General features: G+C 42.4%; 2 protein-coding genes across 6 annotated transcripts in view; both read left to right on the forward strand.

The window, feature by feature from the left end:
- Positions 1-14,668, forward strand: part of LOC109894272 (E3 ubiquitin-protein ligase NRDP1-like) — a 28,359-nt gene extending 13,691 nt beyond the window's left edge. For 2 of the 4 annotated variants that reach the window (XM_020487642.2, XM_020487662.2), the window contains 5 exons: positions 282-397; positions 4,643-4,914; positions 5,214-5,349; positions 8,280-8,383; positions 10,954-14,657. In XM_020487642.2, the coding sequence (XP_020343231.1) occupies positions 308-397; positions 4,643-4,914; positions 5,214-5,349; positions 8,280-8,383; positions 10,954-11,308 (957 nt within the window). In that variant the 5' untranslated portion in view covers positions 282-307 and the 3' untranslated portion in view covers positions 11,309-14,657. Of the gene's footprint in view, positions 1-281; positions 398-4,642; positions 4,915-5,213; positions 5,350-8,279; positions 8,384-10,953 lie in introns of all 4 variants that reach the window. The other 2 variants (XR_004209915.1, XM_020487653.2) reach the window with 2 other exon arrangements.
- Positions 14,669-15,890: 1,222 nt separating this feature from the next.
- LOC109902505 (diacylglycerol kinase alpha) overlaps positions 15,891-27,921 on the forward strand; it is a 38,387-nt gene continuing 26,356 nt past the window's right edge. Inside the window, exons 1-2 of one of the 2 annotated variants that reach the window (XM_020498945.2) lie at positions 15,891-16,205; positions 25,503-25,632. In XM_020498945.2, coding sequence (XP_020354534.1) covers positions 25,536-25,632 — 97 coding nt within the window. In that variant the 5' untranslated portion in view covers positions 15,891-16,205; positions 25,503-25,535. The remainder of the gene's footprint in view (positions 16,206-25,502; positions 25,633-27,921) is intronic. The other variant, XM_031823907.1, reaches the window with a different exon arrangement.

Raw genomic sequence — 27,921 nt, forward strand, 5'->3', positions numbered from 1 at the left:
TAATACACCAAATCTAGGCTAACTCATTAATTCAAGACTGGTTGAAGAGCTTTTTACTGTAAGTAACACAGCCATTAATTGTAGTGCCATCTCTAAGTGCCTTCTAATGTGCTGCCACATATAGGTTGTTTATTTTAAACATTGTTGAGTGATTTAACTTTTTTTCTGTGAGTATGTTCCATGTCGACTATGATCCTGTTCATGCATGATATGTAGGCATATGTTGTCATGTTTGATTGTATGTACTCTGTAGACTAACCATTTCCCTACCTGTGCTGCAGGTTGTAGTTGGTTCCGGTGATGTGCCATGGGCTACGACGTCACCCGGTTCCAGGGGGAAGTAGATGAGGACCTGCTGTGCCCCATCTGCAGTGGAGTCCTAGAGGAGCCCGTTCAGGTCAGTGACATACACATCTCCGCACCATTTTAGCCGTTGGATTGCATTTCAGTGCTCTGAGAAATCACGGAAAATTAAGGAATTGTCAGTGTTGTAAATTCAGGTCCATTTCAGTGAAATAGGATCCAGTACTTGTCAGCTCGTTGATCACACAACTGCTGTGCCATTTCAGTCTAAGTTTTTGCAAATTTCTCAATTTTCAGTCCTATAGGCTGTGCGCAGGCCATTTTATTTTGTAGTGCTACAAAGTGATTATAAACCAGGTCGTTCGAGTCCTGGATGCTGATTGGCTGAAAGCTGTGGTATACAGTGCATTCGGGAAGTATTCAGACCACTTGTTTTTTATATAACATTCTATTGGTTGCTAGGAATTTTGTATAATAATTTACTTTGAAAAACAACGTTTTGAATCCAGTGTAATTTTGTGTATCAGTTCATAAACCATGTGCCATGGAATCGGTACATCAACTAAACTGAACAACAATATAAACTAAACATGCAACAATTTCAAAGATTTTACTGAATTACAGTTCATTTAAGGAAATCCGTCAATTGAAATAAATAAATTCTGCCCTAATCTATGGATTTCACATGACTGAGTAAGGGAAATGTGTTCTGATTGGCAGGGACATTAGTATAGACACAAATACTCAGTTTCCTCAGCTGTCCTGATCCTGCAGGTGAAAAAGACGTATGTGGAGGTCCTGGGTTGGCGTGGTTACACGTGGTCTGCGGTTGTGAGGACTGTTGGACGTACTGCTAAATTCTTTAAAATGACAGAGGTGGTTTATGGTAGAGAAATTAACATTCAATTCTCTGGCAACAGCTCTGGTGGACCCAATTGCACACTCTCTCAACTTGAGACATCTGTTGCATTGTGTTGTGTGACAACTGCACATTTTAGTGGCCTTTTATTGTCCCCCAGCACAAGGTGCACCTGTGTAATGATAATGCTGTTTAATCAGCTTCTTGATATGCCACATCTGTCAGGTGGCTGGATCATCTTGGCAAATGAGAAATGCTCACTAACAGGGATGTAAACAAATTTGAGAGATGAATAAGCTTTTTATGCATGGAACATTTCTGGGATCTATATTTAATCTCATGAAACATGGGACCAACACTTTACATGTTGCGTTTTTATATTTTTGTCAAGTATATTTTGCAATCGATATAGAACAGCTATCCATTTTTTGGTATACTTTTAAAAAAATGTATCACAATTTTTTTAAACCAATTTTGGTCTTTAATGCTGGGCCGAACGACAAGTTCCTTACTTTCTCCCCCTTCCACTTGCCTATTCCATTTTTGCTGTAATTAGTCTAACAGCCCTTAGCCTTAGTATATTGGTCATATACCACACCCCCTCTGGCTTTATAGCTTAACTATATTTTCTGCAGTGCTCTTGCTGCTATGCTGTTTTTGCATTTCCGTATACAGTATATCACTGGACTTGTAATTTGATTCTCTATGATGAAGCTCCAGTGATGACTATTCATTGCTAGTGAAAGGTGAAAGCGATTAGACATATGAGAATAGCCCCATCTTGGCCAGGAAAGAGATGGGCAGAGAGAAAGGACAGGGAGGAGAGCTTAAAGGGCAGTCTGCTTTCAGTGGGATGCTGTGTCAGCAAGGGGGAGAGAGGAGTGGACAAGAGGAAGAGCGGAGAGGACAGGACAGCGAGAGAGCGACCGAGGACCGGAGGGAGGGAAGAAGGCAATTTGGAGAGATGAGCTCTGCATGGAGATCTGTTCGTTCTTTTTAAAGATGAATCAATGTGCCCAATGTTTGTAGTGATGCATAAAGATGGGGCAGAGGTGAAAGGACTAGGGATAGAAGAAGTGAGTGGAGATGCCTTGTCCTGTTAATGTAAATAAAGCATAAGGATACTAGTATAACAAACACAGCTCCCAAACTGAAACCAACCATGAGGTGAGTGGCTTTAAATAGACACTATTGATTCTACCTACCTGCAGAGGATAGCATTGTTTTGCTACATGTTTGCCCTTGGAGAAAATAGTTGCTGGTTTGTGCTTTTTATAGTACATAACACTTTGTCCAGCCTAGGCATTTCTTAGTGTGTGTGTGTGTGTTGGTCAATTTCCTGTGGTAGTAAGTATTCTTTGTTTTGGAGTGTTTTTGTGAGTGTGATGGCACCGGTCTGTGGGCACGTGTGTTCATGCGTTGGTAGGTTAATTCAGAAAGAAGGTAGTGTGGTAGTACAACGTCACTTCCAGCCAATGCTGCCTATGCATTCTGAGCTGTCGTAGGACTTTGCACAGCGTGCTGGCAGCAGTAAAGGAATGTGGACATAACTGCCGTAGGGCTTTCAGTGGAGACTCAGTATACAGTATACTGAGAGAGAGAGGGAATGATTGGAATTGTTTGCTTGCATCTGCACTCGGCTGTGTCTGCTGCTTACTCTGGCATCCCCTGCATGGGCCTGGACAGATAGTATGTACACTATAATACAGTGCCTTCACATTTTGGTGTTACAGCCTGAATTTAAAAAAATGTAAGTTATTTTTGTCAATGACATACACACAATACCCCATAATGTCAGTGGAATTATGTTTTTAGAAATGTTTACAAATAATAATAAAAAATGGAAAGCTGATTTCTTGAGTGAATAATTATTCAACCCCTTTTTATGGCAAACCTAAATAAGTTTAGGAGTACACAATTGCTTAGCAAGTCACATCAATTACATGGACTCACTCTGTGTGCAATAATAGTGTTTTAATATGATTTTTGAATGACTACCTCATCGCTGTACCCCACACGTACAATTATCTGTAAGTCCGCCAGTCGAGCAATGCATGTTAAACACCGATTCAACCACAAAGACCAGGGAAGATTTCCAATGCCTAGCAAAGAATGGCATCTATTGGTAGATGGACTGGTGAATTTATAAATGACACTTTGGATAGTGTATCAATACACCAAGTCACTACGAAGATACAGGTGTGTGTAGACCACTGACATACAATCTCTATTTAATCCATTTCAATTCCGGCTGTAATACAACAAAATGTGGAACAAGTCGAGGGGTGTGAATACTTTCTGAAGGCGCTGTACATCAGAGACCTGAGTGAAAGCTGTATAATTCCCATGCCCTGCTGAGAGCGTTGACATCTTCCAGACTGAAAGAATGAGAGGGAGTGGAATTAACAGAGGTTAGGTGTGCACAGAGCCATGTATTTAGAGATTTGGGCCATTGAGGTTTCTTTATGATGATGCGTTTACATGACATTGCAACATTCTTTATGGCAGCCATGTTAGCGAAACACCAAAAATGTTGTATCTGAATAAATCACCATGGGAGCATACCAGAGTTGCGACATTTTTTTTTTTCATTAGCCATGTTAGCGCCCCATTTGACATTACATGGGGAATATTTATTCCTAGCTAACTGTCTAGAATTGGAACATTATTAAAAGTTCTCAACGCTCTAAATACAAGAGTCTAGGTGTATCTGAGGGTGTGTTAGTCCCAGTCAGTGTGCTGTGCTGCACTCACTGACCTTGCTGGAGTCCGTGCTGCTGTGTGGACTGTCCCATGGCTGGGCTGGGTGGTTATAATTTATACTCCCTCTGGGGCCCCAGTATGAATCAGCAGCACTGCAGCATAGAACTCTACTGTAGTGGGAGGAATCAGGACTAGGACTGTCTGAAATGGTACCAGGGCCCTGGTCAAAAGTTCTGGACTATATAGGAAATAGGGTGCCATTTCAGACTCACCCAGGGACTGCATGGGAAACGGGGCAAGAAGGTCTCTGGGGAATCCATTGCTACCCAGTAGCGGCTGTAGCTTAGAGCTTTCTTCCTGACTCACCCAGGGACTGTAATGGGAATGGCTATTGTAGCCAACAGAAGCTAGCCAGCCCGTTGCTAGCTTAGCATCACGCAGTGATTTCATCAGTACCGTCACCCCTGCATTGAGATCTTCACACACAGCAGAACTGCTATCCCCAAATGTAACCATACTTGCTGAACTCCTCCTTCACTGCTAATGCCTTTAGCTTTTTTATAATGCCCTCTTCCTCTTGTCATTTTAAGAATTTAATCTTTGAATTAAAATGTCTCTTTCTGCCAACATGTTTTTAACAGCAAAATGGTCATATATTATAGATTTTATATTGACAGAAAATCTATTTTTAATAGAAACGTGCATTTTTGTCGGAGCAGGTCAATTAGCATTTGCTCTCCATTTCTTCCTCCGTGTCCCTCCTTCTCCCTCCCTTAGGCCCCTCACTGTGAGCACGCCTTCTGCAATGCCTGCATCACCCAGTGGTTCTCGCAGCAGCAGATATGCCCCGTGGACCGCAGCGTGGTGACGCTGGCCCACCTGCGTCCCGTGCCCCGCATCATGCGCAACATGCTCTCCAAGCTGCAAATCAACTGCGACAACGCCGGCTTTGGCTGCGTTGCCATGCTGCGCCTGGACCAGCTGCAGTCTCACCTCAGGGACTGCCAGCACAACCCCAAGAGGCCCGTCCAGTGCGAGCAGGGCTGCGGGTGAGTGGGGTTGGCTCCAACAAAGGCGTTCGCCAAAACTCTATTTTGGGGCATGTTTTGTTACTCATTTAAATGATATAGGTAAAGCTGTGAAACTGAATGTCATCTGTATGAGCACAACCAAAGAGGGGGTGAGAATCAGGTTGGGAAACTCTGCTGTAGGTGAGTAGCGCTACTGGCTCTGGGTTAGTAGGTATAGGGTATTGGCTAAAGGTTGTAGTTAGTTTACTGGGGCTGTGGGTGAGTTTGTTGCACTAAAAGGCTGTTGCTGAGTTATGTCCTCCCTCTTTCCCCCTCAGTCTGGAGATGCCTAAAGATGAGGCGTCTAGCCATAACTGCATCAAACACCTGCGCAGCGTGGTGCAGCAACAGCAGGGCAAGATCGCAGACCTGGAGAAGGCCTCTGCTGAACACAAGCACCAGCTAGCGGAGCAGGTTTGTGTGTGTCTGCATTTGTACGTATGTGTGCATGTTCGTGCGTGCGTATGTGCAGTACCAGTCAAAAGTTTGGATACGGCTACTCATTCCAGGGTTTTTCTTTATTTTCACTATTTTCTACATTGTATAATAATAGTGAAGACATCAAAACTATGAAATAACACATGGAATCGTGTAGTAACTAAAAAAGTGTTAAACAAATCCAAATATATTTTATAAGTAGCCACCCTTTGCCTAGATGACAGCTTTGCACACTCTTGGCATTCTCTCAACCAGCTTCATGAGTTAGTCACCTGGAATGCATTTCAATTAACAGGTGTGCCTTGTTAGTTTGTGGACTTTATTTTCTTCTTAATGCTTTTAAGCCAATCAGTTGTGTTGTGACAATGTAGGGGTGGTATAAAGAAGATAGCCCTATTTGGTAAAAGACCAAATCCATATTATGGCAAGAACAGCTCAAATAAGCAAAGAGAGATGACAGTCCATTACTTTAGGACATGAAGGTCAGTCAATCTGGAAAATTTCAAGAACTTTGAAAGTTTCTTTAAGTGCAGACGGAAAAAAACGTCAAGTGCTATGATGAAACTGGCTCTCATGAGGACTGCTACAGGAAAGGAAGACCCAGAGTTACCTCTGCTGCAGAGGATAGGTTCATTAGAGTGACCAGCCTCAGAAATTGCAGCCCAAATAAATGCTTTACAGAGTTCAAGAAACAGACACATCTCAACATCAACTGTTCAAAGGAGAGTGTGCGTAAATCAGGCCTTCATGGTCGAATTACTGCAAAGAAACCACTACTAAAGCACACCAATAAGAAAAAGAGACTTGCTTGGGCCAAGAAACACGAGCAATGGACATTAGACTGATGGTAATCTGTCCTTTGGTCTGATGAGTCCAAATTTGAGATTTTTGGTTTCAACCCCCATGTCTTTGTGAGACGCATATTAGGTGACGGATGATCTCCGCTTGTGTAGTTCCCACTGTGAAGTATGTAGGTTGGGGTGCTTCACTGGTGATACTGCTAGTGATTTATTTAGAATTCAAGGCACACTTAACCAGTTTGGCTACCACAGCATTCTGCAGCCATACGCCATCCCATCTGGTTTGTGCTTAGTGGGACTATCATTTGTTTTTCAACAGGACAATGACCCAACACACCTCTAGGCAGGGGCACCGCCAGGGGTTTTGTGCCCCATGAAAATATATAATTTTGGGCCCCACCACCACAGGCCACACCAACCCTGCGCAATTGCTGTAACCACACACCTCCAGAACCCAATTGACCCGTTCAAAGCTTTAAATAGCTGCCTTTGCATGCTTGCAACTCTGTTGTAGTCCAATATTTACTGTACGATATTTACTGACAGGTGAGCTGTGCAAATATAACACTGTGCAGACATGCATGCAACATTCTGCATACAGTGGAATTCACTATTTGATGCAAGACTGATGCCCTCTATAAGAAATGTGCTAGAGGCCATCTTTTACAGTCTAAATGTCATTTTAATGGGAAAATTCTTGAATGGAAAATTCTCTTAACATTAATGAATAACTTAAAATAAATATAACTTAAATATAAATTAACCTCTTCAATTAAAATAAATCATCTATAGAATGATATAACAAATAAAATAATACAACTAAGTATACCTACCATTTTTGAATTAAGTATACCTACCAACTAGAAAATAAATGGCTGTAAAAATGGAAATAATAAGGCCTGATGGTGGTGCTAGAGGAAAGGTCAAGTGGTCACCAAATCAATATCAATTCTTCAGATTGGGGTCTTGATTGTGCACAACTAATTGTATGGCAATCCAGCCATTACTTTGAGATATATCCTGTTCTCAGTCTGTTCTTAGTCTTGTTCTCAGCCTGTCGGCATCATGTGATCCAATATCCATATCCATGCCATTTAACAGTTATCACTGGCCCTTCTTGCTAGCAAAGTCACTGATCAAGTCTTTGAAGTCCAGGTTTCTAGCTAACTGGCTTTCAATGGACAGCATGGCAAGACTGCAATGCCTGTCCTGGGACATAGTGGACCTAGTGGACATACACCCACCTTCCTTCTTTTCTTTCTTTTTGGTTTTGGAAGACAGATTTTCTTTAAGAAGCTAAGACATGATGCTCCACTGGCTCTCCCTCCTCACTCGGAATTCACAGCTAGCAAGGGGGGGCGGCAATACAGAGGCTCTCTGGATGTTGTTTTACTTTTTGCCAAAAACAAGAAAAGAAAAAGAAACCGTTAGATTTGTAAATAAAATATTATATTAATGATAGGTACGTTTTCTTCAATATTAAATTAACCTAATGTTCTACATTTTTTAGGGCTCCTGTTAGTCACAGGCCCTTAGAATCGTCCTAACTTTCCTCCCTATACGGCACCCCTGCCTCCAGGCTGTGTAAGGGCAATTTGACCAAGGAGGGTGGTTGTGTGCTGCATCAGATGACCAGGCCTCCACAATCACCTCAACCCAATTGAGATAATTTGGGATGGGTTGGACTGCAGAGTGAAGAAAAACAGCCAACAAGTGCCCTGCATATGTTGGAACTCCTTTAAGACTGTTGGAAAAGCATTCCAGGTGAAACTGGTTGAAAGAAAGCCAAGAGTGTGCAAAAGGTGGCTACTTTGAAGAATCTCAAAATAAAATATATTTTGTTTAACACTTGTTTGGTTACTACATGATTCCATATGTGTTATTTCATAGTTTGATGTCTTCACTATTATTCTACAATGTAGAAAATAGTAACGCATAAAGAAAAACCCTTGAATGAGTATTGTGTGTCCAAACTTTTGACTGGTACTGTAAGTGTGCTTATGCTTTCACTGGTGTGTGTCAGTGCCTGTACATCTGAATCGATCTGGTTGATATTGCGTCAGCATTGTCTGCTAGCCCATTGTGGTGTCTCCTCTCTGCCTCCAGAAACGGGACATCCAGTTACTGAAGGCGTACATGAGGGCCATCCGCAGTGCCAACCCCAACTTGCAGAACCTGGAGGACACCATTGAGTACAATGAGATCCTGGAGTGAGTGGATTATTAAGCACTGTGGTGCACAGAACACTTCACAATCAGACAGTATAACTTACTATGCTGTAGGGGGCTGCATTTCCGCGGGACATTTTTCATGCTGCGGTCAGTCAGACAGACAACTTTGGGATTCAAATATTTTTGGGTCCTGCAGATTAAGGCTATTTGGAAACGGTCATCTTTCTGTTTTGTATGCGTTAGCCAATCTATTGTATTAAAATCACCTCTTTGTCACACTATTCACCCTCATAATTCTCTGCTTCAAGTTCAGTATCCTATGGGCTACCTCTCCTAGTTGGGCATTCAAGATCAAGTGCACTTAAAAGGCTATATACAGTGCCTTCATAAAGTTTCACACACCTTTACCTTTTCCCCATTTTGTTGTTACAGCCTTTTTTTTATATAAAAAAAAATAATATGGTTTAAATGGAGATTTTGTGTCACTGGTCTACACACAATACCCCATAAAGTTGAATTATGTTCTTAGAAAATTTGACAAATTAATGAAAAATTTAAAGCTGATATGTCTTGTCAATCAATAAGTATTCAACCCCTTTGTTATGTATGGCAAGCCTAAATAAGTTCAGGAGTAAAAATGTGCTTAATTCACAAGTTGCATGGACTTACTCTGTCTGCAATAACAGTGTTTAACATTAATATTTTTGGAATGACTCTGTCCCCAACACATACAATTATCAGTTGAGCAGTGAATTTCAAACACCGATTCAACCACAGAGACCAGGGAAGTTTTTCAATGCCTCAAAAGAAGGGCACCTATTGGTAGATTCTTCAAAAAGCAGACATTGAATATCCCTTTGAGCATGGTGAAGTTATTAATTACACTTTGGATGGTGTATCAATACACCCAGTCACTACTAAGATACAGGCATCCTTCCTAACTCAGTTGCCAGAGAGGAAGGAAACCGCTCAGGGATTTCACCATGAGGCCAATGGTGACTTTAAAATAGTTACAGAGTTGAATGACTATGATAGGAGAACTGAGGATGGGTCAACAACATTGTAGTTACTCTACAATACTAACCTAATTGACATAGTGAAAATAAGGAACTCTGTACAGAATAAAAAATATTCCAAAACATGCATCCTGTTTACAAAATGTGGAGTAAATCAAGGGTCATGAATACTTTCTGAAGGCACTGTATGTATGGTCTCAATTAAATGCATGGGCCGAGATGCACGGCACAGTTACAGGGATTTTGTTTGCCATTGAAATCCTTGGGCTGGCTGGCTTTTTAAAAATGTTTTATATATATATATTTTTTTTAAATAAATTACAAAAAAAATCGGTACTGATTTTGTTTGAGCAAAGGAACACAGCATTAGCTATGGCAAAATACATTGAATTGTAGGAAATTTGCTTTAAAACGGCAACATTTTCTCTTAGTTTCATGAAGAAATGTGTAGAATTGCAGGAAATTGGCTTAAAAATGCATCAATGTCTATCTACACTGCCAAGATGGGGGGGGGTCCTCTAAAATGTTATCTGAACTGCCAACTCCACCACCTAAGCCCCTTTTTTGATCCAGAAAAACCCTGAGTTATCTTTCCAAGGAAGTTAACATAAATATGATTTAGGCTACAGTGTCTGGAAATAAATATTGATAATGAAACGAAGTGTAGGGTGCTCAACCAACATGAGTCAAGGTGCAACCAAAAAAATGCTATCATCATTTAAAAGGAAAAGGCACCTTTCCCGTTTTACCAGCTTAAATATTAATACCCCTTTTTTTTTGTATCTGCCACAAATAGTCCCGCTCCGAGAAGGTGGGTCATAGGCTATGCAAAATGTAAGCGAATGTGCATGTGTCCACTCATCATTCTTACTGCTTCAAGTTCAGAAGCCTACTTCTCCTCTCCTAGTTAGGAGATCAGGTGCGCGTGTGGTCTTTAAATAGAGCAGGCTATATGCATGGGCGGAGCAGCACTTGGCACTTATCTTTCCAAGGGAAATGTACTTCCTAAATATGATGTAAGCTATAGTTTAGGCCTACTACATTGAATGGAAATAAATATTGGTCACCCATATTTGTCTCTGCCTGCAAATCGTCCCGCTCCTATTAAGGTAGGCGATGTTATACAAAAAACATTGTTTAAGAGAAAGTCCGTTCTTGTTTCAACTCTCTTTCAAACTACGTCTAGCCTAGTGGCTGATGTAGCCCAGTACCTAATACTGATAGCCTAATGTAATGGACCACGTGAGAATCTCTGGTAACCTATTTCTTGAATTATTTTTTGCAAATTTAAATATTGCTGGGACCATTGCTGCTCAGCGAGGTGTGTCACATATGCCTAAAATAACATTTGGGTGACTGCGGTCGGCTTCACTACCAGTTCTTGTTGATGGGAGTTGGACAAAAAGCCAGCGGGAGCAGGCGGGTGCGGTATAAAAAGCTGCATGAGGGGGATGAAGAAATCAGTTCTGCGCAGACCTCTGCTACGCTGCAACACTTTCCACTTTTGAGGCATATTCATGAATTATGTTGATAATTATAACCATTATAATAGCCCAACTCTCCTCTCATCCTCCCCTCTACCTCTCCTCCTAGGTGGGTGAACTCCCTCCAGCCGGCTCGGGTCACCCGCTGGGGCGGCATGATCTCGACGCCAGACGCTGTCCTCCAGGCGGTCATCAAACGCTCGCTCATCGACAGCGGCTGCCCGCCTTCCATCGTCAACGACCTTATCGAGAATGCCCACGAGAGGAACTGGCCCGCCGGCCTGGCCACGCTGGAAACGCGGCAGATGAACCGGCGCTACTATGAGAATTACGTGGCCAAGCGTATCCCAGGGAAACAGGCGGTGGTGGTGATGGCCTGTGAGAACCAGCATATGGGGGAGGACATGATCCTGGAGCCAGGCCTGGTCATGATCTTTGCCCATGGGGTGGAGGAGATACTATGACCCGGCTGGGGGTGGTGGAGAGCAGAGAGGGGGAGACTGACTGACCTGAATTGAACAAAGGAGAGGAGGGAGCAGCGGATGCTATGACACTTATGTCTGCGTACTGAATGGCACCCTATTCCCCATAGGCCCTGGTCAAAAGTAGTGCAACTATATAGGGAATAGGGTGCCATTTTGAATGTAGCCTATGACACAGCAAGAACAGGGGAAGATCCTATGACAGGGCAGGTTTTAAGAAGATGATATGACACCAATAGAAGGCTTTTTAGAGGGTTAACTATGACAATCGGGGGTATGGTAGTATCGAGTGGGGGTGTTGGAGGGATAGGTAAAAATTGTTGGGGGGAGAAAGAGTCTCCAACTAAGAGGGAAGAGGAAATAGAAGTGTGAAGGGTAAACATCCTGAAGGAGACACACTAAATCAGGATTACCCTGCTCTCTGCCTTAAACACGTTTTTTATTTAGAGAAATTAAAACTTAACATGGATTGATCAGTCATAGGAAGAAACAAACAAACAAGATTGTAGCATAATCTGCCTTCTCCCCGCCCCCACTGCTGCTGACAAAATATCCCATTGGCTGACTATAATGAGATGACTCATCGGCCCCCTCCATAGCTTCCAGTTATATATGACTCATAGAGAATTATAGAGGCCTCTAGTGGCCAAAAGGCCGTATTAGCATGGGCAGCGCCATTGAGGCCTTCCACCATTTTAATGTCGTCAACTGGGTGGGACTTCCAACATCATTGGCTGGTGAACCTGTTGGAGTCATGTCCAAAATTGACTACTTCAAAATTGAGATTGCCTCAATGGCACTGCCCATGCTGTCAGATGCTATAATGGCACAGAAACAAAGAGTCCTTTCTCTCTATGGTGTGACTTCATCAGAAACTCATTTATCAATAATAAAGCTAACATATATGCAATCTAAGCATACTTCATTGCAAAGTCCAAAACATTTTTTTTATTTTTTTATTGAGACTATCTGTTGGATTTCAAGTCAACACATTTCTTCAGATTGTTCTGAAGAAAGCTCAGGACCCCTTTGAGACAGATGTTTTCTTTAGCTCTCTGTATCTATTACCATGGCATTCTCTCTTTGGGCCAGAAAATGTGGGTTATTTCCTGCTTAGGAGAAGGAATGCATGCTGGGATTGGTTAAGTGAATCCTATTGGATGTGCTCCGCTGTATGTGAGCCCTGGGAGGCACATAGAAAGGGGGAACTGCTGAACAAAAACACAGAGCACGTGGATCGCCATTGTTTGCAAGGACGTTTGGACCAACTACATTTCCCATCATTACTGCATCACCTTCCTCTTTGTCAACAACAGACCTTGTTCCTCCTTGGGATGCAGAGCTGATCAAGAATGTCACTCAAACGGTGGGAAAAGGAGTAGTGGATGGACAGAGTCCTGGTGAAGGGTGTGGACTTGCATTTTTTTTAAATTAAAAAAATTGAAGGACTTGAGTTTCATGCCTTATATTTTTGTAAAGTTATTGTGTATTTGATTTTCTGAGTTATTGAGTGTCCTATGTTGAACTTTTTCTTTTATGATGCTATCTATATAGTTGGTGTGAAGTGGGTCCAATTTGTATGAAAACAAAAAAAATTATCCACAGCAATTATGTAAAAATTTACATCAACCAAAAGACTTCGGTTTTTGTTAAATTATTTTAATTTGGTTTACCTTGTCAAAAAGCATAAACCTAACACCACCGTATGTCATGTAGCTTATTCTAATATTTTGTGTCCAGTCATACATTAAGTACTTCTCTGTGGCGTTGGGGATTTGTAATGTTGTTCCCGGATGAGGTTAGGTGATTTGTCACCCTGAATACATCACCACGGTGAGCAAAGATGTTACTGCTACTTTTTTCCTTAACAGTTTAGACTATTCTGGCTTAAATAATTCAAGCAGTGATAGTCTACTGGCATGCTTTCATTTCAGCATTTTATTGATTATTGTATAACTCACTTGTTTGCGAACAAAACTATTGATTTGTGTTACTTCCAACTAATGAACACAAGTTCACACACACATTTTACCTCAGCTTATTCTGGAAATGAATTAAATTCATTTTCTGGGGGTGACTGAATAAAAATTGACACACACACACTCAGAGGAAGTAGTTGAAGCTTAACCAAGGTCTAGACTCCTCCTGAGAGCTGCTACAAAGCTGGAACATAGCCTTAATCCACTTCCTCACTCTGCATGGCTGGCTCTCTTTGCTCTGTCAGTTAGGTGCCTTGATATGATACATGTATGGAACTAAAACTCCGGTCCTGAAGGGCTGTGTGTCGAGCCAAGTATACATCTCAAGCTGTTTTTTTGTGTGTTTTTTTTACATTTCCTTTAATGGTATTGTACTCTTACTTCTTTTGGATACCCAAATCAAAGGCTTGTAAAGTGATTTGAAGTAATGGGGTTAGTGAGATGAGATCACTAAGTAGCTTGTCGAGCATAGGTACACACAAACATCCCTCCAAGACTTGCGTTTCAGATCCTTGCTATTATTCTTTGTAGTGTTATGTGGCTTTGTCACCTGTGCAGATTCAGTTAGAATCAATGGTATGAATAGAGGGCTTTGTTGTCTTTTCCTAGAGGATGGATGAACTACAATACGGTCAACAAAAAGGAGATGGACAAAGTGTTGATAAAACTTCTGAATAATTAATGAAGGATTAATGGCTAGAACCTCCACTTTACTATTCAGAAATCTAGAGAGCAATGAGAGACTGGGAAAATATATATTTTGATGTTAAATACTGCAATCTAGGGTGTATTTACTAGGAACCAAATGCAAGCAAACGGGTCAAAACGAGGACGGCTTGACCTGAACTTGTCCAATAAGAAAGGGCTGGTTTTAGTTTCAATGTTTTCCGTTGCGAAACGTTTTGCTACATGCCCTTAGGAATACACCCCTGTAGTCATGAACTGACTGGGGTGTATTCATTATGTCTTGCAATGGAAATGTTTACCGTTTGATGCAAACAGGGAGAGCCCTACCTGAATTTGTCCAATAGAAACTAGTTTTCATTGCAAAACATCTTCCATTTGCAGTGAACGGGATCGCAACAGAATCTGTGTAATGAATACACCTGTCTGCCTTTTTCACTTATTCATATGCAGTAGTCTTGTGAATGTGTGTGTTACTGTGATGATGATGATTAATAATACCACAGAACTGGGGAAGAATTACACATTTATTGTAAATTTAAGATTTATTGTAAATAGCTCGCTATCATATCAATATACATATACTGAGGCACTTCGATTTCTGTATCTATCCATATACATTTTGATTTTGTGAGATTTGTGGTTTCATTAAAAGCTGATAAGAATTCCTGGTTGTTTGGAATGTTGTATTATGTTAATTTATTTTATTACTAAACCTTTTGTATATATAAATAAGGGAATAAAATGTATTTCCAAATACAAGGGGAAATCTTTCCCCGTGAAAAACATTCAAGTATAAAGGCCTAAACCATGTTTCAACTTGTTCATGTATTGAAGTCATATTGATGATGAAATATTCCACCTGCATTTTATTTATTTGTTATTAGCGTCAAATATAACTAAATATACAGTCATACTTTACAACACAGTATACAAAAAAATAAACTTTATACTCAGGGATATAAATCTAATTTTATTGGTCACATGCAGATGTTATTGCGGGTGTAGCGAAATGATTGTAATACACATTTAAACAAAAATACATAAGACTTCACAGGTATTTCGTTTTGGGTTTTTTTCAATTCCATTTTAAAAACTAAGAATTTGGGCTTTTCTTTAGCCCACCTGCATGTATGTATAACATATTTACCATACATAAAGATATTAATTATGCATATTTTGTTCTGATCTAAATCCTGATTATTAAATAAAAGTAACACATCTTTACCATCAAGCTTAACCCTATCACCAATTGATCTAAAAAACAAATGCTCAAGATCTGTCCCAAAAAATCTTTGTACAAATACAATAATAGAATAAATGGCAGTTTTCCATCTGCCCTGTGATTGTAGCCTGGCTAACGCGACCCACGTGACTCACAGCGCAAGGAGAGCTGGGGTGTAATCATTAGTCCGAACAGTTGCAAAACGTTCAACGAGAGTTTCTATTGGACAAATCTAGGTAGCTGCCTCCCCGTTCTGCTAAGGCAACAATGAATCCTGTCGATGAATGCCCCGCCCTCAAAGGCACATGAGCCTGAGGATGTGACTGAAGGAGGGGTTGTTTTGATTTCTTTATGTATTTGGTAGTATCTCAATACCCCGTACCGTAGATGGTGGCAATACACCAATAGATGTAGTCTGCCATAAAACTTTTAAAGAAGAACAATCGGCGTAATAAATAAAAACGTGTTTTCGATTTAGGTGTCAGCCAGACTACTGTGATTTTTTTTTTATTGCCCCCATATTGTAACAAAGTTTACATATTCACTACATTGTATTCTTCCTCACCTGTCCATTCGATAACAATTCCGTGGCTCTTGTATTTGTAATCTGTAGTAGCCTATTCTGTCAATTATCCATTGTCAAACGCGAGAACCCCCCCCCCCCCCCCCCCCCGTCACAATGGATTACGTTACTCCTTAAATTACACTCCATTTCCCAAAATGTAGATAGGAACTGTCCTATAATACTGTCACCAAGGGGGTGCTAGTGTAATTGTCGCAAACTGCAAGCCCTTCCCCGCCCACTAATCCCTTGGATTTATATAATGCTCTAATACACTAACAACATCTGCTCATTTAGTTGTGGCCATAGCAGTCGTGTAGCCGTCCTAACCATCCATATTCGACCGAATTCTACTGTGGATAGCGCGTTTCTTTCGGGTCCACTTGTCCCTCGTCACCAGAGCCATCCATTAGGACGCACTTCACCAAAGTAAGCTGTTATTACATTCCCTTACAATTGATTCGTCTTCACCTGTAAACAATGAGGGTAGCCTACTGAAAGAGCAATTACCATTTGTCGATACCACGCAATGTGTAGGCTTTGGCACCCGAGGGTTTTTTAATTGTTTACATTTTTTTTATTATTTTCCATAATAGGTCAAACAACATATTTTCTCTATGCCAGCCTATCACCGCGTGCTGGACTTGTTTGACTAACAACTTGGAACTGATTTTGGTCACTTTAGTCTACAGTGTAATTTTATGTTTGACCTGTAAGACTTCCAATGGATCCATTGTCATTATTTCTCAACTCAAGTTTGTATAAATATTGGTTCATCTGTGTAGGCTACATATGGAATGATTTACACAGAACAAAATATACATTCCATATAAAAGTAATTTTAAGGATGCTTGTGCTTTTCATACCTTCTGCTCTTAGACCAGTTTCCCTACCCTTCCCACTATTTCCTCATGGGATCCTGCTTTGTCAAAATTGTAGTGTAGGTAAAGTGTGTAGGTGACTGATTGAGTAACTCATTGTATTTGATCCTTGAGTCAGCCATGCATTAGAGATGCCACAACTTCATCTCCTCATACTAGATCAAAGCTGGTGTCAAGAATCATGATGTTGGTATACTGCAGCCCACTACTGTATGTCAGCAGTTTTTCTCAACCTGGGTTTCTAAAATATTTAATCTGACATTACTCTGTTAATCCAGTAAAGGACATTACAGGATGTACCCTGTCAAGATAGAATGAAATCAAATCAGGGAGTTAAACAATATACCCTTAATCCCAATGTTTGACAATTGTTTGACAACCTTCAAGCCTCTGAATTATTGTATTTTCTCTTTTTGTCATTTTGGTGTAATGTAATGTATTCTATTGTCAATCCATTGCTTGCTGTTTGGGGTTTTATGCTGGGTTTCTGTACAGCACTTTGAGATATCAGCTGATGTAAGAAGGGCTATATAAATACATTTGATTTGATTTGAATTGATTTAGTGACATCCTCATTCATCAAATGTAGTTATGAAATGAGCAGCAGTGTGCATTATAGTCTGTTGTTGATTCTCTCTTAAGTAATTTGATTTTCCACAAAAGTTTCCAGGCCATTGGAACAAAGTACTGACGTAGAATGAAGACATTTTCCTTGGGTGATGAGAGTCATGCTCAAATGATTCCCTTAATTGGAAGAGTAAACCCAAACAGGCAGGATTCCACTGCCTGGGCCAGCTGGAGATTCGCCATCACATTTTGCCAGTCTCTTTTCATCTGAGTATGAAACTAGAAAGTGTCCCTCTGGATGTATTTGATTAGAACATGGTTTTGACGTTATCTTGAGATGGGGTGTGAGGAAATAACAAATGTGATAGGCATTAAGGAATTTAGGGCTTAGGTAGGAAAATGACACACTGGTAAGGAGCTACACTGAGTGTACAAAACATTAATAACATCTGCTCTTTCCGTGACAGACTGACCAGGTGAAAGCTATGATCCCTTATTGATGTCACTTGTTAAATCCACTTCAATCAGTGTAGATCAGGCCTGGGCAATTATGTTCCATGGAGGGCCACATTAGAATATATTTTTGTTATTGCGGGCCAGAATCATATTACAGGATTATACATCATGTGTATGACTCTGTTGACAGATATATCTACTGTAAATCACGTCCAGATATGCTACTTATTTAACTTTTTTAACATGCACAGAAATAAACTACATCCATGTTCTCCCTTTGATAGGTATTTTCATTATTAAACATGCAATGAACTACATGGAGGGAAAAGTACACTGTGCATTCAGCACCACGGACAGAACTCTTGTTAACGGATATGCACAAAAAAGAGAGAGAGCTCAACATTACATTTAAACTACTCAATCAGTGTGAGGAGTGAAGTCTCTGATGGGCATTGACTAGAGCAGTGAAGCCTGGTATAGTTTCTTGCGTCGCTATGCGCAGGATTGCTGAGAGGTGAGAGTCAGTAAGAGATGATCTGTGCCTTGACTTATTATATTCCATCACTGAAAATGTCTGTTCGCATACATAAGTTGACCCAAACACTCCAAACATCTTCTGAGCATGACTTCTAATCCTTAGAAAGTTTTGTTCATCGAGAGAGGCATAGAACATCGTCAGTGACATTGTTTTGAATAGTTCTCCAATCACTGCATCAGACTGGAGATCGATAAATTCAAGTTGCAAGTAGGTGGAAGTGTTATCCACATTGAAGGTGAAAGGAGAGGAACCAACAGCATGTCATTTTCCAACACTTTGAAATCCTCAAAACGATGAGAAAACTCACCTTTCAAAGCACGCAGCAGTGATGTATCGCCGCAGTGATGTATACTTCTCCCGCTCATCATCTGATAGGGAACAGACTAGTAGTGTCAGACATTGGGTGAGATTGTTGGCTTCTACTTGGCGGGTCAGGAGGAGAAATTTCCCCTTGAAGGCTTTGACAAGGCTGTACATCTGATGTGCAAAAAGGCCCTTCCCTTGTAGTTTGGAATTCAGATCATTCATGAGGTCCATGATGTCCACAGTAAAGGCAAAACCAGCCAACCATTCTTTATGTTGCAGTTGAGGGAAATCCACATATTTTCCCTTTCATTTGCAAAAACTCAGCAATCTCCGATTTCAGGTCCCACACTCTTTTAAGCACTTTCCCCAAACTCAGCCATCTCACGTTTGTGTGGTAGGGTGTAGATATGCATGACCCGACTCGGTCTCTTCCAACAGTGAGACAAACTGCCTGTGGTTTAAAGATTTAGCGCATATGAAGTTTACCACTTTAGTGACTGTATCCACAACATAGCTCATTTTCAGAACACATTTACAGAGCATCTCCTGATGAATAATGAATAAAATAATTTTCTGATCTGGGTTCAGCTCAGCTACTTGATCTTGTATCCTTTTCAAAAGGCCAACGTTTTTTCCTGTAAAGTTTGGGCACCCATCACTGGTCACACTGGATAACTTTTCAAAACTCAGTCCCAGCTTTGCCACACACTTATTAACCTCCTCCAATAAATCTTTCCCTGTGGTTGCGCTCTTCGTTGACTGCACTGAAGCAAGCTCCTCTGTAATTTCCAAGTCTGGGGTTATGCCTCGTAAGAATATCAACAAGTTTGCAGTGTCACGTGCATCACTGGTCTCATCCAGGATCAATGAGAAATAGGTGGAATCCTTTACCTTGTTTTTCAACTGTTGTTCCATATTCTGTAGATGTGCTCAACACGCCGTGTCACTGTTCGTCTTGACAGGTAAACGTTTTCAAACAGCTCTTTCTTGTCGTGGCAAAGTATTGCTGCAGAGTCAATTAAACATTCTTTAATGAATTTGTCCTCAGTGAATGGCTTGCTACAACTGAAGTCGGAAGTTTACATACACCTTAGCTAACTACATTTAAACTCAGTTTTTCACAATTCCTGACATTTAATCCTAGTACAAATTCCCTGTTTTAGGTCAGTTAGGATCACCACTTTATTTTAAGAATGTGAAATGTCAGAATAATAGTAGAGATAATTATTTATTTCAGCTTTTAATTCTTTCATCACATTCCCAGTGGGTCAGAAGTTTGCATACACTCAATTAGTATTTGGTAGCATTGCCTTTAATGCCTTTAAATTGTTTAACTTGGGTCAAATGTTTTGGGTAGCCTTCCACAAGCTTCTCACAATAAGTTGGGTGAATTTTGGGCCATTCCTCCTGATAGAGCTGGTGTAACTGAGTCAGGTTAAAAGGCCTCCTTGCTCGCATACGCTTTTTCAGTTCTGCCCACAAATGTTCTATAGGATTGTGGTCAGGGCTTTGTGATGGCCACTCCAATACCTTGACTTTGTTGTCCTTAAGCCATTTTGCCACAACTTTGGAAGTATGTTTGGGTGTAACGGCTTTCTTCTATCTCCTCCTCGGACGAGGAGGTGTAGCAAGGATCGGACCAAAATGCAGCGTGACTATTGCAATCCATGTTTATTAAATAATAAAGAAACACGAACTTACAAAAACAATAAACGTAATGTGAAAACCGAAACAGCCTAAAACTGGTGCAAACTAACACAGAGGACACTAAGGACAATCACCCACGACAAACTCAAAGAATATGGCTGCCTAAATATGGTTCCCAATCAGAGACAATGATAAACACCTGCCTCTGATTGAGAACCACTCCAGACAGCCATAGACTTTGCTAGATCACCCCACTAGCTACAATCCCAATACATACACACCAAAACCCCAAGACAAACACACCACAATACAAAAACCCCATGCCACACCCTGGCCTGACCCAATACATGAAGATAAACAAAAAATACTTAGACCAGGGCGTGACAGAACCCCCCCCCCCTAAGGTGCGGACTCCCGAACGCACCTCAAAACAATAGGGAGGGTCCGTGTGGGCGTCTGTCCATGGCGGCGGCTCCGGCGCGGGACGTGGACCCCACTCAGTCAATGTCTAAGTCCCCTCTTCTCGCGTCCCTGGATAGTCCACCCTCTCCGCCGACCATGGCCTAGTAGTCCTCACCCAGAACCCCACTGGACTGAGGAGCAGATCGGGACTGAAGGACAGCTCGGGACTGAGGCAGTTCGGGACTGAGGGGAAGCTCGGGAGTGAGAGAAAGCTCGGGAGTGAGAGAAAGCTCTGGAGTGAGAGAAAGCTCTGGAGTGAGAGAAAGCTCAGGAGTGAGAGAAAGCTCAGGAGTGAGAGAAAGCTCAGGAGTGAGAGGAAGCTCAGGAGTGAGAGGAAGCTCAGGAGTGAGAGGAAGCTCAGGCAGGTAGATAGATCTACCAGATCCTGGCTGGCTGGTGGTTTCAGCAGATCCTGACTGACTGGCAGATCCTGGCTGACTGGCAGATCCTGGCTGACTGGCGGATCTGGCGGATCCTGGCTGACTGGCGGATCCTGGCCGACTGGCAGATCCTGGCCGACTGGCAGATCCTGGCCGACTGGCAGTTCTGGCAGATCCCGGCTGACTGGTGGATCTGGAAGAGTCTGGTTGACTGGCAGGTCTGGAAGAGTCTGGTTGACTGGCAGATCTGGAAGAGTCTGGTTGACTGGCAGATCTGGAAGAGTCTGGCTGACTGGCAGATCTGGAAGAGTCTGGCTGACTGGCGGATCTGGAAGAGTCTGGCTGACTGGCAGATCTGGAAGAGTCTGGCTGACTGGCGGATCCTGGCAGACTGAAAGATCTGGCTGCTCCATGCTAACTGGCGGCTCTGGCTGCTCCACGCTGACTGGCGGCTCTGGCTGCTCCATGTAGGCTGACAGCTCTGGCGGCTTCTTACAGACTGGCAGCTCTGGCGGCTCCGTGCAGACTGGCAGCTCGCCGCAGACTGGCAGCTCCTTACAGACTGGCAGCTCCTTGCAGACTGACAGCTCCTTGCAGACTGACAGCTCCTTGCAGACTGACAGCTCCGTGCAGACTGGCAGCTCCTTGCAGACTGGCAGCTCCTTGCAGACTGGCAGCTCCTTGCAGACTGGCAGCTCATTGCAGACTGGCAGCTCGGGCTGCTTCATGCAGACTGACATCTCTGGCTGCTCCATGCAGACTGACATATATGGCTGCTCCATGCAGACTGACAGCTCTGGCTGCTCCATGCAGGCTGGCAGCTCTGGCTGCGCTGAACAGGCGGGAGACTCCGGCAGCGCAGGAGAGGAGAAAGGCTCTGGCTGCGCTGAACAGGCGGGAGACTCCAGCAGCGCTGTAGAGGAGAAAGGCTCTGGCTGCGCTGAACAGGCGGGAGACTCCGGCAGCGCAGGAGAGGAGAGAGGCTCCGGCAGCGCTGGAGAGGCGAGGCGCACTGTAGGCCTGATGCGTGGTGCTGGTACTGGTGGTACTGAACCGAGGACACGCACAGGAAGCCTGGTGCGGGGAGCTGCTACCGGAGGGCTGGGGTGTGGAGGTGGTACTGGATAGACCGGACCGTGCAGGCGCACTGGAGCTCTTGAGCACCGAGCCTGCCCAACCTTACCTGGCTCGATGCCCACTCTAGCCCGGCCGATCCGAGGAGCTGGAATATACCGCACCGGGCTATGCACCCGCACTGGGGACACCGTGCGCACCACTGCATAACACGGTGCCTGCCCGGTCTCTCTAGCCCCCCGGTAAGCACAGGGAGTTTGCGCAGGTCTCCTACCTGGCATAGCCATACTCCCTGTGAGCCCCCCCCCCCAATACATTTTTGGGGCTGACTCTCGGGCTTCCGTCCGCGCCGCCGTGCTTGCTTCGCCAACCTCATTCTCCTGTAACCTTCCGCGCACTGCTCCATCGAATCCCAGGCGGGCTCCGGCACTCTCCCTGGGTCGACCACCCACCTGTCTATCTCCTCCCAAGAAGTATAGTCCATACTGTACTCCTCCTTGGGCTGCTCCTGTTGCCTCTTCTCCTGCTGCACCTTTGGGCGGCTACACTCCCCTGGTTTAGCCCAGGGTCCTCTCCCGTTGAGGATTTCCTCCCATGTCCAGAAATCCTTCTTACGCATCTCCTCTTTGGGCTGCTCCTGCCTGTTGACACGCTGCTTGGTCCGTTTGTGGTGGGTGATTCTGTAACGGCTTTCTTCTATCTCCTCCTCGGACGAGGAGGTGTAGCAAGGAACGTACCAAAATGCAGCGTGACTATTGCAATCCATGTTTATTAAATAATAAAGAAACACGAACTTACAAAAACAATAAACGTAATGTGAAAACCGAAACAGCCTAAAACTGGTGCAAACTAACACAGAGGACACTAAGGACAATCACCCACGACAAACTCAAAGAATATGGCTGCCTAAATATGGTTCCCAATCAGAGACAACGATAAACACCTGCCTCTGATTGAGAACCACTCCAGACAGCCATAGACTTTGGCCATAGATCACCCCACTAGCTACAATCCCAATACATACACACCAAAACCCCAAGACAAACACACCACAATACAAAAACCCCATGCCACACCCTGGCCTGACCCAATACATGAAGATAAACAAAAAATACTTAGACCAGGGCGTGACATTGGGGTCATTGTCCATTTGGAAGACCCATTTGTGACCATGCTTTAACTTCCTGCCTGATGTCTTAAGATGTTGCTTCAATATATCCACATACTTTTCCTACCTCACGATGCCATTTATTTTGTGAAGTGCACCAGTCCCTCCCACAGCAAAGCAACCCCACAACATATTGCTGCCACCCCCCATGCTCCACGGTTGGGATGGTGTTCTTTGGCTTGCAAGCCTCCCCCTTTTTTATCCAAACATAACGATGGTCATTATGGCCAAACAGTTCTATTTTTGTTTCATCAGACCAGAGGACATTTCTCCAAAAAGTACGATCTTTGTCCCCATGTGCAGTTGCAAACTGTAGTCTGGCTTTTTTATGGCGGTTTTGGATCAGTGGCTTCTTCCTTGCTGAGCGGCCTTTCAGATTATGTCGATATAGGACTCGGTTTACAGTGGATATAGATACTTTTGTACCTGTTTCCTCCAGCATCTCCACAATGTCCTTTTCTGTTGTTCTGGGATTGGCACTTTTCGCACTAAAGTACGTTCATCTCTAGGAGACAGATCGCATCTCCTTCCTGAGCGGTATGATGGCTGCGTGGTCACATGGTGTTTATACTTGCCTACTATTGTTTGTACAGATGAAAGTGGTACTTTCAGGCGTTTGGAAAATACTCCCAAAGGATGAACCAGATTTGCGGAGGTCTACAATTTTTTTTCTGAGGTCTTGGCTGATTTCTTTTGATTTTCCTATGATGTCAAGCAGAGAGGCACTGAGTCTGAAGGTAGGCCTTGAAATACATCCACAGGTACACCTCCAATTGACTCAAAGGATGTCAATTAGCCTATCAGAAGCTTCTAAAGCCATGACATCATTTTCTGGAATGTTCCAAGCTGTTTAAAGACACAGTCAACTTAGTGAATGTAAACTTCTGACCCACGGGAATTGTGATACAGTGAATTATAAATGAAATAATCTGTCTGTAAACAATTGGAAAAAATACCTGTGTCATGCACAAAGTAGATGTCCTAACTGACTTGCCAAAACTATAGTTTGTTAACAAGAAATGTGTGGAGTGGTTGAAAAACGAGTTAATGACTCCAACCTAAGTGTATGTAAACTTCCGACTTCAACTGTATCTTTAGCAATTTTGTGAGACAGTACATAGCTAGCTCTCACGATTCCATTATTTGCTGAATGCAGTGTTGTGAAAAGGCCTTGCTGCTTTTTCAACTGAGAAAGCAACTTTTTCGATGCACTTGCCCTCAGAATACATATTCTTATATTTCTCTTATGCTTCGTTTGTAAGTGTCGGGACAAGTTCATTGTCTACTTTCCTTTTCTTTGAAATCTTTGATAAACACATTTTTGCTCAATTTCTAGCTACCTACTATTTGTAACTGTGATGTGTATGTCAGCCTGTCAGTAACTGTCTGTCCTCGTGCAGTTGTTATTTATACGTGCCTTCAAAATAAATGTCCCACAAGCGTTGGGAGTAAAGGATTACACAAAGGCGAGTATTCATTGGGCTTTTAATTTGAATAACAAATACTTTTTTCAAAACTACTGTTGCAAATTCTTTATGTGATCTGAGCATGATTCCGCAGGCGGTATTGAAATTAGGATGCGGGCCTCATACGGCCCCTGGGCCGGCTTTTGCCCAGGCCTGGTGTAGATGAAGGGGAGGATACAGGTTAAAGAATGATTTTTAAGCATTGAGACATGGATTGTGTATGTGTGCCATTCAGAGGTTGAATGGACAAGATAAAAGATTTAAGTGCCTTTGAAGGAGGAATGGTGGTAGATGTCAGGTTTGTGTCAAGAACTGTAACGCTGCTGGGATTTTCACATTCAACAGTTTCCCGTGTGTTTCAAGAATGGTCCACCAGCCAACTTGACACAACTGTGAGAAGCATTAGGGTCAACATGGGCCAGCATCCCTGTCGAACGCTTTCGACACCTTGTAGAGTCCATGCTCCGACAAATTGAGGCTGTTCTGAGGGCAAAATGGGGGAGGGTTGCAACAAAATATTAGGAAGATGTTCTTAATGTTTTGTACACTCAGTATGTGTGATGCTGCGCAAAGAATGGGGACAAACCTGTTTCGTGGGACGTCACGCTCACTAATCATAGATAGTGAATGTCTCAACTATCTCACCTTCTTCGCCGACTTGCTAATTTACTGCTTCTGGACTCAAAGTGGTCAAATTTATTTTCTCTCATTGTATTTTTTGGGGGTGTAGGGATTCATATTTTTTCTCCTTCTCAGTCACTCTCCTGTCTCTCTACCTCAGTCTCTCTGGCCAGTGTGGGAGAAACTTGCGACCATGGCGGCTCCAGACCTAGCTAAAAACACAGCTACAAACCCAGACGGGAGGGATTTGAGCCCTGTGGACTTCATCCAGCTGCAGCAGTACATGGAATGTGAGTGCCATTTTTAATTAAAAGGAAAGGTGGGTCAGATACAATGCTAATACCATACTTCTAGAATTAACTTCAACAGTCTGTGGCTCTAGGTCTAATGAACCTGACTGTAGCTCCCTTCAGTAACCACGAGCACAACCGTTCCTTGATTTTAACTGGCGGCTTTATTCTGTAGTTTTAGTCAGAATTATCACCTTCCGTGAGAACTATAAAGTAAATGAAAAATACAGTTAAGCACACTCTTACAACCTTATCTTACGAGTGACTTATTAGCTTGGTATAACTCTGAAGTGCTTACATACATAACAGTTTAACCAGCGTTATAATGGGTTCAGATTAAACACATGAATAAAGGAAAAATACCTCATTGGCTGCTTATTACAGAAGGGAGGAAATCAAACTTCACACTTATTACTCCTGGCATGAATTCACACTTCATCCTAACATACACTCCTCAACCTTTATGAACTACACCCGATGACATGAAAACTTAGCTAAAGCAGCGCAGGATTGCCTTCCCTCCAAAAGTGTGTTGCTACAATAAGGATCCCCGTTACAACAGTATTAGCTACGTATTTCCGCTTGTATTATCATTTCCCCCGCACAGCTGACACGTAAACAATTCAAACAAAAGACAACGACATAACCTGTAAGTCTAACTGTCAGTTACACTGACAAAGACCTAGTTGGGTAAAAATGTTATCCTATTGAATACTTGGGAACCACTACCAGGAGGTGGAATATTTTTTCATAGTTTTGATGTCTTCACTATTATTCTACAATGTAGAAAATAGTTTTAAAAAAAGATAAAAATCCTTGAATGTGTAGGTGTGTCCAAACGTTTTACTGCTACAGTATACATAATTTTTTCACACCAGATACACACATACACATACAAACAACAACTTACAGAGGCACATAAACAACGACTACATCTCATCTGCCCAGAGCCCCATGCTCACCCCCCCTCCCCAGTGCCTGCACTATTGTTTGCCATATGGCCTTTGTTTTTTCCCCTCAGTTGCCCATGCTATTTCAATAATAAATCATTAGATTTTCCATTGTGTTAATGATGGAGGGTTGATTGATTTCCAAGTTTTTAGTATATGTTTCTTCAAGATAAGTGTTGAGAAGAAAATCGTCCAATCCACTGGGTATCTCACTACACCCCCATATGCCATGTAGACAGAAGGATTAAAAGTTCATTTACATTGTAATACTTCTGACAGCCAACTTTCTAGCTCCGCCCATAACTTTTGGACTTTATAGCATTTCCAGAAAGCATGGATTATTGAGTCATTGTTAGTTTTACACTTAAGACATGATTCTGCTGTTGTGCTATAGAATTTGTGAAATTTGTCTTTTGAATAAGACATTATATACCTTAGTTTATACTGGATTAAGGGTACCTTTTCGTTAACTGTAATTTTGTTAGTTATGCTCCAACATTTGGTATTTTATTAGGATCCCCATTTGAGATGCACAATATATCGGTGAACATATCGGAATCGGCCGATATTAGCTAAAAATGCCAACATCGGTATTGGCCGATGTCAAGGTTAACACCGATGTTAAAAACCGATGTCAAAACTACCATGCATACCTATATAACATAGTTACATGACGTAATATGCCACATAAAATTTGCGCTACATGTGCAACACAGCATTCCTAACCTAGCCCACATAATGTCTGCTGTGTGGATCGAGCAGTCAACAAGTCGAGCAGTCATTTTGAAGAGTAAGAACATTTCAGCGAGACAACTCAAAGGCGAAAACCATTAACGCCAAGATAATGGTATTCATTGCCCTTGACATTCAATTGTTCTCTGTCGTGGGTGATGTTGGCTTTTTCGTCGACTGGTCGAGCACCAGTACACACTACCAAGTGCGCTATTTCTCAGATGTTGCCCTACCGGAGTTACACAGTAATAGCGTCACTGCTATTTGCTTCACGACATACATACTATGGAACGCTGTTTGGGTCTTTGCGTGTCAAAAAAGATACAGTAGCACTGTCAAAGCTGTACAAAAAGTCTGCAAACAAGCAAACACCGGCCACGAACGATTTGTTTACAAGACCGCATTGGTAATAAAGCATCATTTGCTCGACCGCAAAGTATGGGGTAGCTAGCTTTAGCTTGGTACCTAGCTAAACACCTCATTTGGCCGCCTTTCGTTCCAGTACTCTGCTGCCTGTGACTGGAACGAATTGCAAAAATCGCTGAAGTTGGAGACTTTTACCTCCCTCACCAACTTCAAACATCTGCTATCTGAGCAGCTAACCGAT

This window comes from Oncorhynchus kisutch, linkage group LG1 (assembly GCF_002021735.2).
Source record: "Oncorhynchus kisutch isolate 150728-3 linkage group LG1, Okis_V2, whole genome shotgun sequence".
Lineage (NCBI taxonomy): Eukaryota > Metazoa > Chordata > Actinopteri > Salmoniformes > Salmonidae > Oncorhynchus > Oncorhynchus kisutch.